Source organism: Antechinus flavipes, chromosome 2, assembly GCF_016432865.1.
Source record: "Antechinus flavipes isolate AdamAnt ecotype Samford, QLD, Australia chromosome 2, AdamAnt_v2, whole genome shotgun sequence".
NCBI classification, from domain to species: domain Eukaryota; kingdom Metazoa; phylum Chordata; class Mammalia; order Dasyuromorphia; family Dasyuridae; genus Antechinus; species Antechinus flavipes.
In genome coordinates this window covers 403,193,230-403,212,557 of record NC_067399.1, presented here as the reverse complement: position 1 = coordinate 403,212,557, position 19,328 = coordinate 403,193,230, and the positions used below count along the sequence as shown (strand labels likewise).

General features: G+C 36.1%; 1 protein-coding gene across 3 annotated transcripts in view; it reads right to left on the bottom strand.

Moving 5' to 3' along the window:
• The window catches only part of GRIA1 (glutamate ionotropic receptor AMPA type subunit 1), a 338,127-nt gene that overhangs the window by 162,378 nt on the left and 156,421 nt on the right, over window positions 1–19,328 (bottom strand). For all 3 annotated transcript variants that reach the window (XR_007950778.1, XM_051978756.1, XM_051978755.1), the window contains exons 4-5: window positions 18,172–18,356; window positions 5,645–5,698 (exon numbers count right to left, since the gene is read on the bottom strand). Coding sequence is in view for 2 of the 3 variants with exons in the window: in XM_051978756.1 (XP_051834716.1) it covers window positions 5,645–5,698; window positions 18,172–18,356 (239 nt within the window). In the remaining variant the exon portion in view is untranslated. The remainder of the gene's footprint in view (window positions 1–5,644; window positions 5,699–18,171; window positions 18,357–19,328) is intronic.

Sequence of the window (19,328 nt, the reverse complement as noted above, 5' to 3'; positions counted from 1 at the left end):
TAAAAGTGAAGGAAAACACACCAGCAATCATGCTTCAAACTGAATTAATTAGTCATTTGAAGCCTAATTATCAACTAATCTATTTAAGCATATATGAATTCTGTGTTTAAATACTATTTGTAATTTACATCCCATTAGTTCGAAGTTTCATGAATAGCTGTAAGGAGAAAAGCAATTGCAGTATTAAATGGAGACAGAATGAACTACCTTGGTAACAAGAGAAACTCTGGGGCAGTAGTGGCCCACACAGTAGAATGTAAACCAACCTCTATTCACTAGTTCTTAGGAAACTGCTTAGTGATCATTTAGTGCTGTTTGAGGTACAACTCCAGGATGCTACAGGAGGAAATTAAGTGGTCACCTTTGAGATTTGATTTCAGGAGATTTCTAACCCTAAAGTTTCACTTCTATAGACCTGTTATTTGGATTAAAATTCTATCATTAGAGATTTATTTCCTTGAGGTAAGATGTGTAATTCCCAGGAGGTCCCAGTTATTTAAAATCCAAGCATTCTCAATATCAGTAAGAGCTGACATTTCTATATGCTTTCCTACTATATTTTTCCTTTCCCTCCTATGTAAAACACATATTCCTCCTAACAATTTTGAAAAGTAGACAGCATAACAATTTTTAAAAATCCATTTCACCTTTGAGAAAAGAGAGAGAGTGGTTAAGTGACGGGCCCAAATTTACACAGTTAGTTAGTGACTGAACTGGAAAAAACAACAAATAGAGGTGAAAGAAATATCATACTTGTGGGTTAGAAGACCTGGGCCCAAGTTGGGGGCTATTGCAAGGGAAGTATTTTGAAAATATTATGTATTAGTTACATCCATCATAACTGTTACATACATTCAGGAAATTTTAGTCAAGGAGTGCTCCATCAAGGGGCAGACCACCAACCATTTCTACAATCCTGGACTGATACAATTAGTGGCAAGTTCCTGGACTCATCTCCAAGAGGAATACAGAGAGATACAGACTTACACCTCCTATCCCCAGGTATCCAGTGTAATTGACTCTAAGGAAACCCAGAAAAGATTTACTTAAGAATCAAAAGCCAGGATATCATCATAATCATTTGGTACTGGTTAGGAAATAAAATAACTGATCAGTGGAATAGGTTAAGGTCACAGGACAAAGTATGACTATAATAATCTAGTGTTTGACAAACCCCAAAACCCCAGCTTTTGGGATAAGAACTCACTATTTGACAAAAACTGCTGGAAAATTAGAAAGCAGAAAGTAGGCATTGATCCACACCTAACACTGTATACTAAAATAAGGTCAAAATGTCATGATTTAGACATAGTGATATTATAAGCAAATTAGGAGAACAAAGGACAATTTATCTCTCAGATCTGTGGAGAAGGAAGAAATTTGCGGCCAAAAAAGAAGTAGAGTTCATTATTGAACACAAAATCGATAATTTTGATTATGTTAAGTTAAAAAGTTTTTGTACAAACAAGACTAATGAAGACAAAATTAGAAGGGAAGAAACATTATATATATATATATAAACTGGGAAAACATTTTTACATTCAAAGGTTCTGATAAAGGCCTCATTTTAAAAATATATAGAGAATTGAATCAAATTTATAAGAATTCAAGCCATTCCCCAGTTGATAAATGGTCAAAGGATATGAACAGATGATTTTCAGATGAAGAAATTGAAACCATTTCTAGTCATATGAAAAAGTGCACTAAATCACGATCAGAGAAATGAAAATTAAGACTACTCTGAGGTACCACTATATACCTCTCGGATTGGCTAAGATGACAGGAAAATATAATGATAAATGTTAGAGAGCATGTGGGAATACTGGGACACTGATACATTGTTGGTGAAATTGTGAATGGATCCAACCATTCTGGAGAGCAATTTGAAACTATGTCCAAAGGGCTATCAAAATGTGCATACCCTTTGATCCAACAGAATCTCTACTGGACTTATATGCCAAAGAGATTTTAAAGGAGGGAAAGGGACCCACATGTGTAAAAATGTTTGTGGCAGCCCTTTTTGTAGTGGCAAGAAACTGGAAACTGAATGGATGCCCATCAATTAGAGAATGGCTGAATAAGTTATGGTATACGAATGTTATGGAATATTATTGTTCCATAAGAAATAATGAGCAGCATGATTTCAGAGAGACCCGGAGAGACTCATGTGAACTGATACAAAATGAAATGAGCAGAACTAGGAGATCATTGTACATGACAACAAAAAGATTATATGATGATCAATTATGATGGACATGCTTCTTTGCAACAATGAGATAACTCCAGGTCAGTTCCAATGATCTTGTGATGAAGAGAGTCAACCCCAAGAGAGACCTGTGGAAACTAAGTGTGGATTACAATATTGCATTTTCACTCTTCTTGTTTGCTTGAATTTTATTTTCTTTCTCATTTTTTCCTTTTTGATCTGATATTTTTTGTGCAGCAAGATAATTATGTAAATTTCTAAGTATATATTGTATTTAACATTTTTTTTCACCACATTTAAAATATATTGGATTGTTTGCTGTCTTGGAGAGGAGCTGGGAGAAAGGGGAGAAAAAATTGGAAAACAAGATTTTGCAAGGGTCAATGTTGAAAAATTGTCCATGCATATGTTTTAAAAATAAAAAAAGTTTTAATAAAGAAAAACAAAACACATCATAACATCAGCTACTTCTGTATACTGAGAAAACCATCACCCCTTTCTCTCTTGGGATTAAACCTCTAAAATTCAATATTCATTGTGCTGCTGCAGAGTGAGGGGCTGATTCTTAATGAGCATTAGCCCTCCCTGTTCATTTCTTGTTACAGATGCTGTAACGTTGCTTATAGGCTTATCTGTTGCTGTAAATGTTAAGTTCCACACACTGGTGTACTACCTGCTGCATATCTCTCAGGGATATGCTGATAAATGTTTAACAATTGGCTTTCCAAAAAAGAAAAAAAAAGTCATGCAAGGCACTTTAAAGTTAAATAAGCATTATTCATCTTTCCTCCACTTTCTTTCCTAAAATTTAGGAAATTTTCCTAAATTTAGACAATAACAAAAAAAAAATCAAGCCCTGATTTGTATCATTTGCTGAATTCTGAAGTGTAAATGCTCATGTTGAAAATTTATCAGGGTGGATGGTGCAGGGGATAGAATGCTAGCCAGAGTAAGGAAGACCTGAATTTAGAACCAGCCTCAGATACTTAAAACTTACTGTTGTGTGAATCTGGGCAAATCATTTAACCCCAATTGCTTTGCCACCCCCCCCCCCCAAAAAAAAAAATATTAAGTGTGTCTCAGGAGCTGGTTTGAGCTGACTGGCTCTAACCTACTATCCACATCCAAATTTGAGATGCTCTTGATGAGATAGCATTGGATAGTTTAGTGCTCCTTAGGAAGCTACTCTCAGAGTTCCATAACCTCTGATTGCTAAGGTTTCATACCCTGAGACACAAGAAGGAAAATTCTCAGATGATTCTGTCAAAATGCAGGCTTTCCAAACAATGAGATGTCTGTTTGTTGTTGCTAAATCCTGTGTTCTCTGTGCTCAAGGCTCTGGGAAGCTCTGTTAGTTACATGGTCCAGGACACAATACTTTCCCAGGGACACATAACACAATCCATGGAATGTAAACCAAGACAAAGAAGAAAAATCAGTCGCATTGCTCTACCCTGACAAAGTTCCACTTGACTCTCTTTCTTTTTCCTCTAAGGAAATCATCTCTGCTACAAGAATATAATGGGAACCAGCAAATAAACCTTGATTTTCTTCATTTTATTTGCTGACTTCAGGCAATGCTGGTATGGGAGAGATAGTGCTCTTCTCAGGGGCTATAAGCCACAGCTGTGGCGTTTTCCACCTCATGGCCCATTGATTTTAGTTTTCTTACTGATTATAATTGATTAGTGATTTCTATCCAGTTCTTACTAGGGTTTGTTACCAAAGTGGAAAAATGGGCTGTTTTTGTAAGAAATTGGCCTGGGTTGAGACCCTACTAAGGGTCTCAACTTCCCAAAGGCATCAGATCATTGGCTGAAATTTCCTAAGCAACCACTACTATCCTGACTCTGGGATTCTGTTGTACTTGACCCTTATTTGCCTGTCTTTTCTCTGTTATCATAGCCATCCTTCTTTTTCACTTCAAATCAATAAGCTCTTATTAAATCTTTACTCAACAACAACATGTATCAGGCACAGAGCTAAGCACAAATATTATCTTATTTCATCTCTTCTGATATGTTTGTGGCTATTAATCAATCAATAAACAATTATTAAGAGGCTAGTAAGTGTAAAAGGCAAAAGATAGTCCCTAACTTCAGGGAGCTTACAACTTAATTGAGGGTGTGTGACATATAAACACACATATACAAAGTAAGCTATGTGGAATGAATAGAAAATAATACAGGAAAGGCACTGAAATTAGGAAGAGTTAGGGAAGGTTTCCTGTAGAAAGTGGGATTTTAGTTGGGGCTTGAAGGAAACCATGGAGGCCAATAGTCAGAATGGAAGAAGGTGAGCATTTCATGTCTGTGGGACTACTAGAATAAAGCCTTGAGGTGAGAGATAAAGTGTCCTCTTTGTGAAATAGCTAGGAGGTTATGTCCCTGGATCAAAGAGTATGGTAGCAGGGAATGAGGTGTAAGAAAGCTACAAAGTTTAGTTTATGAAGGAATTTGAATGCCAATTGGAACATTTTATATTTATTTTATAACATACATTATAATAATCAATTATTATAGTATTAATAATTATATATATTTACTACATATTATATTTCTATTTGAACCTGGATGAAATAGAAAGTTATTGGAATTTATTGTGGAGAAGGAGAGCTGCACTTTAGGAAAATGACTTTGTTGGCTGAGTGGAGGATGGACTGGAGTGGGAAGAAACTTGAGGCAGATACACCCAACAAGCATGCTATTACAATAGTCCAGGTGTGGGGTGATGTGAGCCTGCACTAGAGTGGTGGCAGTATCCAAGGTGAAAGAGACATATTTGAGAGATGTTTCAAAGATGAAGCTGACAATCCTAAGCAACAGCTTGGATATAGGGGATGAAAAATAGTGAAGAGTCCAAGATTACTTCTAGCTTGTGAACCCAAGGGACTGAGAGGATGGTGTTGCCCTCTACATCAACAGAGAAAGTAGGAAGGGAGGGGTAAGTTTAGGGGGAAACATAAGGAATTCTGTTTTGGACATTTCAACTTTAAGATGCCTATTTGACATCCAATTCAAGATATCTGAAAGTCAAGTAAAGATGGGAGGTCAGCAGAATGTCTGGGATAAGTAGATATATTTGAGAATCATCAGCATAGAGATTGTAATTAAATCTATAGAAGCTGAAGAGATCATCAAATGAAGTAATATAGAAGGAGAAGAGAAGATGATCTGGTACAGGATTGGAGTCTGGAACTGAGATGGTTAATGAACACCCCCAGCTCACTCTTTTGGAGAAAGATTTGGGAAACAAAAGCTGCATTTGTAAGGTTGCTTGTCACATCCTTCTCAAAGGCTATTGTTTGTTTAAAGGGCCCACAGAGTAGGACCACAATCAGAGATGGTACTGAAAAGGAAGGGAATTGCAATTCATTTAGACACACAGAAAGAAGACAAGTCACTTATGGTATATATAACCCAAAGGTTTCCAACTTACCAGGTTTGCCAGGATGTAGTGGTAGCCAATGCCATTCTTTTCCATTTTTATGATCTGTGATAGTAACAAAACAGAAACAGGTCAGAAAAAGCCAGCATTTTTGTATGACAATTATCCTGACTCAATACGGTTATTTTTCCTACCACTTTAGGCAACAGTGGCTTTGCCTTATATGAATTCTCTTTTTTTTGAATTCTACAGTACTTATTGCCTACATTACCTCTTTAGCACCTAGAACAGACCTTCCACCTCTTGTATTTTTAGTTAACTTTAATCACATTATTTTTTTTTCTTCCAAGATCCTAGAAGGCAAGGTCTGTGTCTTAATTCATTTTTCTATCTCTAGGATCCTCTGAACCTATTTAAATCCTATCTTTCAAGACTAGGCTTAGGTGCTTTCTTTAATTCCCTTCTTTTCTTTTCTCTTTCCTTCCCTATTCTCTCCTTTTCCCCCCTGTCTCTGTCTGTTTCTGTCTCTCTCTGTGTGTCTCCGACTGTTTGTCTCTTTGTGTATATGTGTGTGTGTGTGTGTGTGTGTGTGTGTGTGTGTGTGTGTGTCTCCCTCTCAATTTCCCTATCTTATCCAGGGTGGAAGTGTAGTCCCTACTCATAGGTTTGATTCTTCTATTAATCAGCATGGATGCTATGGCCTGCATTGTTACTGATATGAGTCAATTTTACCTACTTAGGCAGCCTCCTAGCTCTGCAGTCCTTGGGGCTTACTACATTGGTGCTAGACTTAATCTGCATGCTTGAATGGGTTCGTAACTAGCTCGGATTGCCTGAGCTCAAACAGTTCACCAGACAGCTTCCTTAGAAGCAGGGATAACAGGTATGCTACACCATGTCTGTCTTATTTCTTTTTTTCCAATTACTATTTGCTTTATTTGCACATCCACCCTCCATCCATCCATCCCTATATTTAATCTCAGAATCTCAGATTTGGGAAGAACCTTGGAGAATTTTCATTCTATTATTTTTTCCTGAAGCACCATGCTTGACAACGTGCTCAGTTTTGCTTGTAACTTCAAATCTGGAAGATGGAAAAATAAGTCAGGAAAGGCTGCCTGGGAAAGGAGGCACTTATATTTGGCCTTGAATGGTAGGTAACATTTGAACACGTACAGCTGGCAGGAAGAACACTTCAGAATTAAAGGCTTAAAGAGAAAAGGCACAAACAGAAAACAAAATGACAGTGAGAGTTGAAGAGAACGAGTTAGATCATTTTTTGGGCCTGATTGTTCACTGCTGCTGTCTAGGCCCTGATCTTCCAAAAGGACGGTGGTAGAGAAATGTAGAATGACGTAGATATCTCTGGCATATGGTGCCCAGGATTAGAAGCCTCCTTCACTATAAAAAACCCTCTGTCTCCTGGCCCAATCAACCGAGGGGGCTCCACTAGGAGAACCCATTGATAGAGACATTTTCACACCAGCTTTCCAATTTGGGGTTTGCAGTTAATTTAATCTACATGCAGCTCCATCCTTTGTACTTTTCCTGTATTATGGCATGCCAATTACTTTCTGTTACCCTAACCCCTGTGAATATGAGTCACCCACTGCTTAAACAAAAGCTCCTTTCTCCTTCTCACCTTTGCTCTTATTTTCATCCCAGCCTATTTGAATTCTCCAACATCCTTTACCCTTCTTTTCCCTCCATTTCCCCCCATACCTCCTGGAACCATTGCTTTATTATTAACAAATTCTCTTTTACTCTAGAGATTATCAGGTCATGATCTTTCTATCTTCAAATGCTCACAGAAATTTGATTTCTTCCTGAAGAGACCTCTTCCTTTTCCACTGTTTTGAGTATTAGTTGTTTCTTTTTCATATCCCCAGTGAACTTGGTTTCACATCTCATCTCTGACAAATATTACCTGAGTATTCTTTGGCAAGTCATTTAACCTCCATGGTTTTCAGTTTCTATATCTGTAAAATTAGGGGTTTGCACTATATGGCTTCTAAATCTCTTCTGGCTTTTAAATATACTTTCCTTACTGATGAAGCTGTTCAGAAAGAAAGTCAGCATACTCCTTGCTCACTGTAAATATTTTCATATACTCCTTCTGCCATTATCACTTGTCACCTTTGTAGTTCACTCTCACAGACTGTATCATACAATGGAGATACTTCTGCTGCCATTTATCAAATTCCAAGTTACTTTTCCTTCTTTCTTTTATTTAATTATTTAAGAAAATCTAACAAACTTTTATTTCTTTTTTCTCTCCTTGCCTCCACAATGAAAAAAAAAAAGAAAAACAAAAGTTTTGTAAAAGTATGCATACTCAAGCAAGACAGATTCTCACATTGGCCACATCCAAAATGTATGTCTCATTCTTCACTTTGAATTTATTATCTCTATGTCAGGAGATGGGTAGCTTTTTTCATCACAAATCCTTTGGAATCCTAGTTGTAAATTGCACTGATCAGAGTTCTTAATTAAAAATATTTTTATAGTCTTGTTATTCTATAACTCCTGGTTATTCTATACTCCTCGTTCTGTACACTTAACTATTCCTCAGTTTATGAAAATATCCCAAGGTTCCTTTGAAACTGTCTCTCTTTTGCCATTCCTTATGACATAATAGTATTTAATTATATTTATATATTATAATTTATTCAGCCATTTTTCAATTAATGAGGACACCCTCCTCCTTAAGTTTTTAGTTCTTTGCTATCATACAAAGTGTTATTATAACTTTTTGTACATAACAATCTTTTCTTCTTTCTTTAATCTACTTGGGATATAGGACTCCCTTCTTACTGGATACAATAACTGGATCAAAGTGTTCCTCTCTATTCTATTCCTTGACATCATTAACATTTTTGTTGATTGTTTTTTCAAACACCATGACTGCTATGTCAATTGATCTTATTTATGCCTATGGCTTTCATCTTCACTCTATAGCAGTCACAAAAGGTGGTTACACGCTAGTCTGTGTCTATTATTGGATTAGTATAGTACCCGATACACTTAATTTCCTAAATAAGTATTTTTAACTAATTGATATGTACTGTTTGAGCCAATGATACCAATAGAAAGTATATGTTACATAGAGATCAAAGACAAAAAGTCCTATGTATAAAAAAAGTATTAATAACAGGAATTTTGAAGGTAACCAAGAACTGAGAGGAAAATGGGTGCCCATAAATGAGGGAATGGTTGAACAATTTGTAGGAAATGAACATAATGAAATATTATTCTACAACAAATGAAGAATATGAAACATGGAAAGCTTTTAAAGGGATGCAAAGCAAAGCAAAACAAGCAGAATCGGGACAATCACCATAATGTAAAGAAAAATTATATTGACAAACATCAGAAACTCTAATCAATGAAATCTCTAAGCATAACTTAAAAGGACTGATGATGAAGCATGCTTCCACATCTGGTGCCAAAAAGATGATGAACTCTAACAAAGTGAGGAATGAATTTTTATATGTGACCAACAAATTTATTTACTTTGCTTGACAGTATTTGTTTATGAGGGGATCTAATTAATTGTAGAGACTGTCAGTTTCTTCATCCACAAGATAAGTTGGAGAAAGAAATGGCAAATCCCTCCAGAATCTTTGCTAAGAAAACCCCAAATGGGGTCACAAAGAGCTGGACATAACTGAAATGTACATGACACTATTACAAGAAGGGACCCTAGATTTGTAAGTTCAGCATTATCTGCTATGGCATTTTGTCCTTTTAAGTAGGTGATTTTCAAGGAGCTGTCTAGTGCTGATGACTTAGGATAACATCTTGTATTAGTATCAGGCTTCATACTCAGTAAAACTTTCATTTCCAGGGCATCACAGGATCATCATCAAAAGCCCCTGAGCTAAGTAGGGCAGTTGTTATTAAAGATGAGGTAACTAAGACAGGCAGGTAGGGATTTTTTGCTGAATATCTTGACAGGAAGGATATTATTTGATCTAACTGTAACTTTGAAATACAAATGCCCAATTTAATTTTGTTAAGAAATTATATAGTCATATAATCATAGAAACTTAGAGATAGAAGAGACATAAGATACCTCCATCTGGACCAAATTTCCTAATTTTGAACATTTGGAAATGGAGAAAGAGAAGAACTGGCTTGTGAAAGATCAGATTTGAAAATGATGGCAATGTTGGCCTGGCTAGATCTTCAGATTTAAAGGAAGATTAAAACATGGGATTGAAAGAACACTAAGCTTGGAGATGATCATTCTAGTTTTGTATCCTGGCTCTCTCACTCATTACAATGCTTTCTGTAAAAGAAGGGCCCAACTGTTTTTTTTTTTTGTTGTTGTTGTTGTTATTGTTGTGTTTTTTAAGTAGCACATTTTAAGTTTCATATGAGTCCATAGTGCAACATGGACATTGAAAAAGCTAATGACATTTTAAGTTTTATTAAGAGAAGAATAAGGTTCCAAATACCTTGTCAGACCAGAATTGTGCTTAGATCTAGGAATCACATAGTGGGAAGGACTTTGACAAGTTGGAAAGTATCTGGAGAAGAGTAAACAGGATGGTGAATGAGTGAAGATAATGTTGAGGAAGCGGGGTACTTTTAGCCTATGGAAAGAATCATGTCAGAGAACATGTTAGCTATCTTCTAATGTTCAGAAAGCTGGTATGTAGAAGAAAGGTTAGAATTTTTCATAGCCATATCTAGAAGAATCAGGAGTAAGAGTCATTGAAGAATTATCTCTGGGAGTCACAGAAGATTTCAGTTTGATGTAAGGAATAACTTTTCTAACAGTGAAAATTATCCATAACAGAACATATGGAGAAGTTGCCTCTCACTAGAGATCTTCAAGTGAAGGCTAGATGACTATTTAGCTAGCATTGGAAACATTTTAAGGGGATTCCTGTAGAGTTAATCATCAGATTAAGTGGCTTCTGAGAATCCTCCCAATTTTCCCAGTTAAACTATTCAGGATGTGACAGAGATTTCTGTACTAGTTTACAGGAGTTGATTATTAAATTTTCAGTGTGAGCATTTACATTTTAAAAATATTCCTCAAATTAGAAATTAATTTGTTGTTTTGCTGATTTTCTAGACTTAATAAAGTAATTCAGAAAATTTGAGCTGTACAAATTAATCTTTAAAGTATGTTATATATGCATTTTCCTCCTGGAAGCTGATTATTAAACATTTATCAGCATATCCTTGTACTGATGTGACCATGAGCAAATAGATTCACCTCTCTGAGGCTCAGTTTTTGCCACTGTAAAATGAGGAGGTTGAACTAGGAGTATGAAACTAGCTTCCCACAAAATTCCTTGGTATAGCAGAGAACCAGACTAAATAGTAACTAAAAAATGCTTAATAACATAATTAAAAATACAATACTACATAAATAAAGTTAAGTTGTGGTTTTCTAAATCAATATGCAGACTTCATTTCTATTTGAGTTTGGATTACATAATTTCTGATTTAGGTAACTTCTAAGGTCCCTTTCAACTTCAATATTGTCTTAATTCTGCCCTTTATTTTAATGGTAAATCTGGAGAACAAGTCACTTCTTTAGGAACCTAAGCTTTTTCCTCATTGCTCCTTGATAAAAAGGGGATTGATCACAGTTATTTAGCTCACAGGATTTTTTGTAAGGGAAATGTTCTGTAATTTGTATGAAGACACACTAGAAAAAAAACTGTTTTCACTGTACTACATTGGCTAGATATTACTCCAAGATTCTCAGTAGCAGCTATAATATTCAACAGGGAGCACCTGTATTAGAGGACCAGCCCTCACTGAGGAAACCAGTAAGTCCTGGTTTTAGCTATGTGTGACTAGGGTAAAATCTGCTCTGGTTCTTCCACACTCTCCTTTACAAAATGGGGTAATAAAGTTAATCCACTGCTTATCTCACCAAGACTACCAAGAAAATACAAATGACTGTGAGACACGCTTGAACTTTTCTTATAACTGAATAAATTTCCAGGGTTATTAAAATCTATATTCAGACATCTACTTAACTAGATGTATGTGAATAGCAATTCACACATTTTTATAGGGGGAGTAATTAAATGCAGGAGCAAACAATGGATTTTCTGAAATGGAGGTTAAGGCACTGAAATTCTAGCCCCAGGAATTCCAAACCTACTGGGATGAATTTTATGGATAATTCCTCATAACTTCTTCATCTTGTTGTCACATGGTTTGATGCACTTTCGATACTGAGATAGATTCATTATAAACCTTCCAGTAAACACAAAGGAGTCAAATAAAAATATGCTCAGTGTGAAGCAGTATATTTCTCAGTGTGAAATCTCCCCTACAGTCAGGCCTGTCCTCCTTTCCTTCCTTCCTTCCTTCCTTCCTTCCTTCCTTCCTTCCTTCCTTCCTTCCTTCCTTCCTTCCTTCCTTCCTTCCTTCCTTCCTTCCTTCCTTCCTTCCTTCCTTCCTTCCTTCCCTCCCTCCCTTCCTCCCTCCCTCCTTTCCTCTCCTTTTTTTCCTTCCTTCCTTCCTTCCCTCTTTTTTCTACTTCCTTCCTTCCTTCCTTTTCCTTCCTTCTTTCTTGTTGATTAGTGTTAACCCTTTTCATTTAAAATTTTTTAAAAGCTTCTTATTTTCAACACATGCATAGTTTTCAACATTTACCCTTTCAAAACCTTGCATTCCAAATTTTTTCTCTCTCCATTTTCCCCACCTTTTCCTCTAGACATCAAGTAATCCAATATGTTAAACATTTGCAATTCTTCTATACAATTTTCCACAATAATTATGCTGCACAAGAAAAATGAAATCAAAAAGGAAAAAAAATGAGAAAAAAAACAAATTTAAGCAAACAACAAAAAGAACTGTGATCCACACTTATTTCCCACAGTCCTCTCTCTGAGAACACATGGCTTTCTCCATCACAAGACCATTGGAACTCAGGTCCATTTTCTTTATCCCTCACTTAGCTTCTCAACCCTGATTCTAGTGGTGAAATTGAAAATGTTGGAAAACCACAGGCAGGAGATTTGGGTTATTATGTAGTCTAAACCAATGATTTGCTCTGACCTTTTCTTGGGGATTCATTTGCTTCATCTCTAAAATGAAAGAACTTGGACTAGGAGACTTCTAAAGTCCTTTTTGACTCTGAGGTTCTACAACCTTGGGCAAATCCATTAACTGTTCCGAGTCTCTGTTTTCCCATCTGTAAAATGAGGATAATTATTCCCATCCTGACTATTCATGAAGTTATAAGTATCTAATGAGATAATGAATGGGAAATGTTTTAAAGTGCTTAGAAATCTAAGCTTTTAAAATCACACGATAAAAGAAGGTCCAGAAAAATGGTTAGATCCTAACACTCCCAAAACAAACACCCCCATAAAACAAAGATTTGACTTTTAGCAATTGATACAATTTGCTTGTTTTTTTTTTTTTTCAGCACACTGAGTAAAACAGAAGTCAGGTTATCACTTTATTTTCTATCTATCTTGTCATGTGACAATACATGCCATATAAAATACTTTCTAAACTTTGACATGGTTTGTAAATATTAACTATTATTATCATTGCAATTTATATAATAATAGCTCTGTGAACTTCTAGGGCATGATGGTCACATTTTATTGAAAAGAAAAGTGATGCCTAGAGAAATAGTCTAAACTCATGGTCATGATGAATTAGGCATCAGAATTAGAAATAGATGGCAGGCTTGGTTCTTTCCAAACTAGGAAGAGGCTCATAAGATCCCAGCTACTGACATATTCATGAGATTACACTTACAATTTTTACAGAGTAGCAGCCTAAACCAGCCACGTGAGCTTTTGTGGCAGATTTTGGTATTGGTTTTTCTCTTTCCCATGTCCAGAAGATGATCTTTGCCAAGCCATCTAGCTGTGGAGAATGAACAAGGACAATAATGGTTCTCTGAGATGCTTATTACGATGTTTTCATTATGGCCTCCATTAGCTTCCTATAATCACCATGATTAGCACTTCATCTGAACATACTGCTTTTCTAAGCTAGGATGTCAAAGCAGAGAACACAATATTCATGCTGAAAACACTCTAAGAATACTGGTGGATAAAAATTAGATCATATATTCCAATCTTCATTTTATAGGTGAACAAACTGAGGCAGCTAGATGGTTAACTGCTGGGCTTAGATTTAGGAAAACTGGAGTTCAAATCTGGCCTCAGACTAGCTATGTGATTCTGCACAAATCATTTAATTCTGTTTGTCTTAATCCACCAGAGAAGGAAATGGTTAACCACTCCAGTATCCTTTGACAAGAAAATTCCATGGACAGTATGGTTCACAGTGTCATGAAGGTCAGACAAGATTGAACAATGAAAAACTGAGTCACAGAGAAAGAAAATGAATTGTCAAATAATATGGTGGATCTGAAACTAGAAGCCTGGCTTCCTTTCCAACCTATTCCCATCCTCTCAAGACTATTGCCATTGATATAACTAATGGCTCTAAAATAGAATCATTACTTTCTCATTACTTTCTAGTACACATTTGTGAAACAAAAAAATGAAAAAAAAAACCTTACTATCAGTGCATTAATAAGCATTTCCTAAGTACCTACTATGTTCCAAGCACTCTTCTTAGTACAAAACATTCCTGGAAACTGAGAATCTGGGGCTCAGAGTAGAAAATTTGGGAAAGGAAGAACTGTGATTATGAATTCTTTTCTTATCACCAAAAAATCAGAAATCAGAAGAGAGCATTAGAGATTACCTGTGAGAATGAGTTGCTTTGAAACTCAAGTGAAGAGTGGATACCCATCAACTAGAAAATGGCTGAATAAATTGTGGTATATAAATATTATGGAATATTATTGTTCTATAAGAAATGACCAGTAGGATGATTTCAGAGAGGCCTGGAGAGACTTCTATGAACTGATGCTGAGTGAAATGAACAGGACCAGGAGGTCATTATATACTTCAACAACAATACTATATGATAAGCAATCCTGATGGACGTGGCCCTCTTCAACAATGAAATGAACCAGATCACTTCTAATAGAGCAGTAATGAATTGAACCAGCTACACCCAGGGAAAGAACTCTGGGAGATGACTATGAACCACTACAGAGAATTCCCAATTCCTCGATTTTTGGCCACCTGCATTTTTGATTTCTTTCACAGGCTAATTGTACACTATTTCAAAGTCCAATTCTTTTTGTACAGCAAAATAACTGTTTGGACATGTATACATATATTATATTTAACTTATACTTTAATATATTTAACATGTATTGGTCAACCTGCCATCTGGGGGAGGGAGTGGGAGGAAGGAGGGGAAAAGTTGGAACAAAAGGTTTTGCAATTGTCAGTGCTGAAAAATTACCCATGCATATATCTTGTAAATAAAAAGCTATAATAAAAAAAATGAAACTCAAGTGAAAACCTATTCTCTTCCTTTGGCTTCAGTTTCTTTCCATATAAAATGATATGAATCAGACTAGATGTCTAAGATCCTTTTCTTTACTCGCATACTTTATTGTACTATAAGGGCAGGAAAGACCTATGGCCATGGACTGCACAGGATCTGAAGTTCTGAAGTAGAATGTGTCTAGGATTTTAATTCAATATCTTTATTTTAGAGATAAAGAAGATGAAAGAACAATGCTTAAGATCACACAGTTGTAGATGTGGAGAGAGAAGAACCTATAGCATGGATTCTTTTTACCATACAATGAAAACTATTGATTGTTTCTGCCTTAGTAGAATATGATGCCCAGAATGGTCTGTTTGCATTAATTCCTGAGGGGAGCCTGGCACCTGGAAATACAGAAATCTTTAAACTCCTGCAGTCTGTAAGTAGCACTGAGTTGGCACAGCTGACATAAACACTCAGGCTCAATAGGATTGAGGGTGGTTAACAAATCTGAAAGAGGACAAAAACAATATGCTTGATATTTACAATTTAGAAAGCATTTACTTATTCACAAAGAGACCCATTTTTGGATATGACCATTGTGAGAATTTGTTTTGCTTGAATATGAATATTTATTAGTAGGGTTTTCTGTTTTTTTCCTAGCATATTTGGGGAGGTAGCAAGAAAGAAAAAATGGTTATTAATAGGAAAAATAGAATTTCACTTGGAAAAGCAATAGTTTAAATAAATAGTTTACATATTGTTATCACCATTTAAAGGATGATAAAATTGCATTGCAGAGAGGAGAAGTAATTTACATGAGGCCACACACAACTATTTGTGTCAGTTCTCAATCTTCTGAATTGGACCATTACTCCTTCCATGCTCACTCCTTTTAAAATGGTCCCAATTGGTTAAATAACATTGCTTAGAAATCTCTGTAAAATATATTTTTTGCTAATTGATTTTTATAAAGATGCATTATTTATCAACCTAAATAAGCTCCATCAAACATTTATTTCTCCTAGCAATAGGCCTGTTTTGTGGTCCCTTGGGAGTTTGAAGAACAGAGTGTCATAGTATTTTGGTTAATGAGCACATAAGTTGAGGTCATTATAACCCTTAGTTCAAGGCACAATTTGCTTATGATGGATCATGAAATCTAGTCTTTCCTCAGAAACATGAACCAGGAGAAAGGAAAGCTGTCTTGCAGGTTTTCAGACTCAAGGTGTCATTTGGAGAGAGGGACAGTACTTGGTTTCTAAAGTCCCTTTCAGCTCTCACATTTTATATTCTATATCTGCCTTCCAGGTCTAACATTCTATCATCTGTGGTCCTTTCTGACATTCTATGCTCCAGGAGGTTATATGGATGAACTTCTGGCAAGAATTAATACTTTATTTATGATACCTTCCCCCCCCCCCCATTAACTCTTTTGTGTGGAGATTGGGGGGTTGTGGTAGTGAGGAATTGTTTTGTTGTTGTTATTATATAGGGTCTTCAATCTAGCTAATGCACTTCATGGATTGAACAACTTACTTTCCCCTTCAACATTCAAAACTCTTGGATCTGGGTACCTCTTTCTTAAACTGTGAAATACCTATGTGCCTCCTATCTTTAAGGTTTCAGATATTGTCATGACAACCAAATTGCTCCATAGCTGGAACTCAGCTCTCTATGCTGGGAGTTAGAGCCTGAGACACCTATGAGTCACATCCCACGACAAGTCACTAATTGTCTCAAAGCTCACTGAGACAACTAGCTTCCCTTCCTGTACCTATTATTTGACTTATTCCTAAAAATGTAGAGTTTAATATTCTTACTAGACTAAATACAATAGCATCCTAACATCTTTCCAGTCCTATACTTCCTTATACCTTAATTCATCTTTTATACATGTTCAGACTTATCTTCCTAAAAATATTATTATTATTCTACTTCTCTGTAATGATTTCCCGGGGTCAAAATCCTTAGTCTATCATTCAAAATCTCTCAAACATGCCCCTACCCTAATTTATCTCATTTTGCTGTTCTCCATGAACTCTACTCATTTTAGCCATGCTGACCACATGTTTTCCTCTGCATACAATCTGAGCTTTCTTGACTTTTTTTTCTTATTCTTATTGTTGCTGAGAATGCCTTATTTCCTCCTTCTCTGCTGGATGAACTCCAACCTGACCTTTTAAAGTTTAAATTATACATAATTTCTTCCAAGAAGCCTTACTTTTTCCAAGTGGGTGAGACATCCACCCACCCCTTTGGTGAGTCTCATGAAACATTAGGTTTGCAACTCTCATATATACATGTTTTTTTTGTACTACATTTATGTGTCTATTTCCATATTGGTATGCAAACTGCATGAGGATAACATTGGTGCCTTAACTAAACTTTTATCTTGTCTATCACATATCAGAATTTTGAACAGAGTACTTGATAAATATTTGTGTTTTGAAACCCCTGAAATTCTCACATGAAGGAAACTAGCAAGGAAATAATTTCCATATTCCTTTTTCTGCATATAACTTTATCTTTTTCTTTCCCATGAGTTCTAATTTTAGAGAGGAGGTTTATATTCAAGGACAGCCAATAGTTGGAACAATATGGTGCTGTACCACAAGCAAACATCCCTAGATGTTAATCATATCAGCTCATCATATTCTTTTGACCCTTCTGGAAAGATGATGTCAGCATTTTGGAATCTTTTTAGTATTTGGAGGGTTTTACAGCTCTGGCAAAGCCCGTAGCTCACAGATTTAAAATACCCATATGTTATGCTAATAATCACTTCCTGGCAGATATAGTAGTAGAAATAATAATAATAATTTCTATAGTTCTTCAAGGCTTTACAAAGAACTTTCCTCATAGAAATCCTATGAAGATATTACCCTGTGAAATATTGTTATCCCAATTTTATGGCTAAAGAAGCTAAGACTTAGAGAAGTCAAAATATTTGCTTAGAATCACAGTTAGTATCAGGACCGGAGTGAAACCCAAGTTTCTTCTGACTTCTAATTCCAGTACATATTATATTACCTTCTTAGGCTATTACTGTATAGCAATAGAGATATTTTCCATGTTCTTTCTTACTGGTAAATACTAAGGACAGACAATACTATCTTCTGACTTCCTGTTTAATTTTTCTCCTTTCCCCCACCTTATCCTCTGCCAGACCAGTCTCCATCAGCCAGATTTCCTATGCCAGTATGTTACTGCCAGAAAGTTACCTGGCCCAGAATGGCATTCAGGCGCTCTGATTCACAGTCCACCACCACCAGTCGGTCCTTCTTCTTCCCTAGATCTTGAAATAGCATCCGATAGCCTTCCTCTGTTGTTGTCAAGATGTTGACAGCTGTCACTTGCCAATTCTTCTCAGCAGCAGTATCTAGGACTTTCTGTAGAACTGACAACCCTGGGATAGAGAATTGAGGAGAAAGAGAAAGGGAAAAATATTCTAAAAGAACATGAAGGTTCATTGAGGAATCTTTAACTTCCATCTCCCACCCTAGTCCTCCCAAGTGTATGGGATCCCATAATCCTTCCTGGCTGGTGATCCAAATTTATTCATCCTTTACAGCCCTTGCTCAGGTTCTACTTCTTTCTGAAAGCATTGCACTTTTGCCCTAATACCCCACTGACCTTATTCTTTTCTGAATTCCTGGGGCACTGACTGTCTAAAGCCTTCATGTGTCCACCTGTCATATTCTATATCATAAGCTTCCTATGAATTAGGTGGAAAAAAATTTGTTTATTCCCAGCATGGCATTATTGATAGAGAACTGGATTTGGAAGCAGAAAAATGTGGGTTCCAGTTCTATCTCTGACACAGACTGGCTGTATGATCCTGGGAAAGTCAATTAACCTCTCAGTGCCCCTAAGCAATTCTCTAAGATTATAAATTGCTGAGAAAGTGCTCACTTGAATTAGTAGAATGTCTTTCTTCACCAGGGATGTTTTTATATCAGTAAAAGCACAGGTACAATTCTCATACCTAGTTTATTTCTATATTAAGGAAGAGGATATAAGTCTTCGAGATGTTAAAAACTCAAGCTGTGTGACAGAATATATGAATAACCCTGGCTATAGAATCAATTGACTTGGGGTTGAATCTTTGACTCTACCAAGAGCCATGAATGATCTATGACCACTACCTTGCCCTCTCTAGGGCTCACTTCTTTCATTTGTAAAATGAAGGGGTTTGACTAGATGACTTTAAAGTTTTTCTTTCATTTCTAAATCTATGATGATCCTACAAATGTCTTCTCTGTCCTATAGCTGGCTCGTCTTTATGCAGGCTGAATTTTTCAAATATATCTTTAAATTTAAAAAAAATATATGTCTTTTTAGAGGAGTAGCCTCTATTTTAGAAGATCTGTATGCAGAC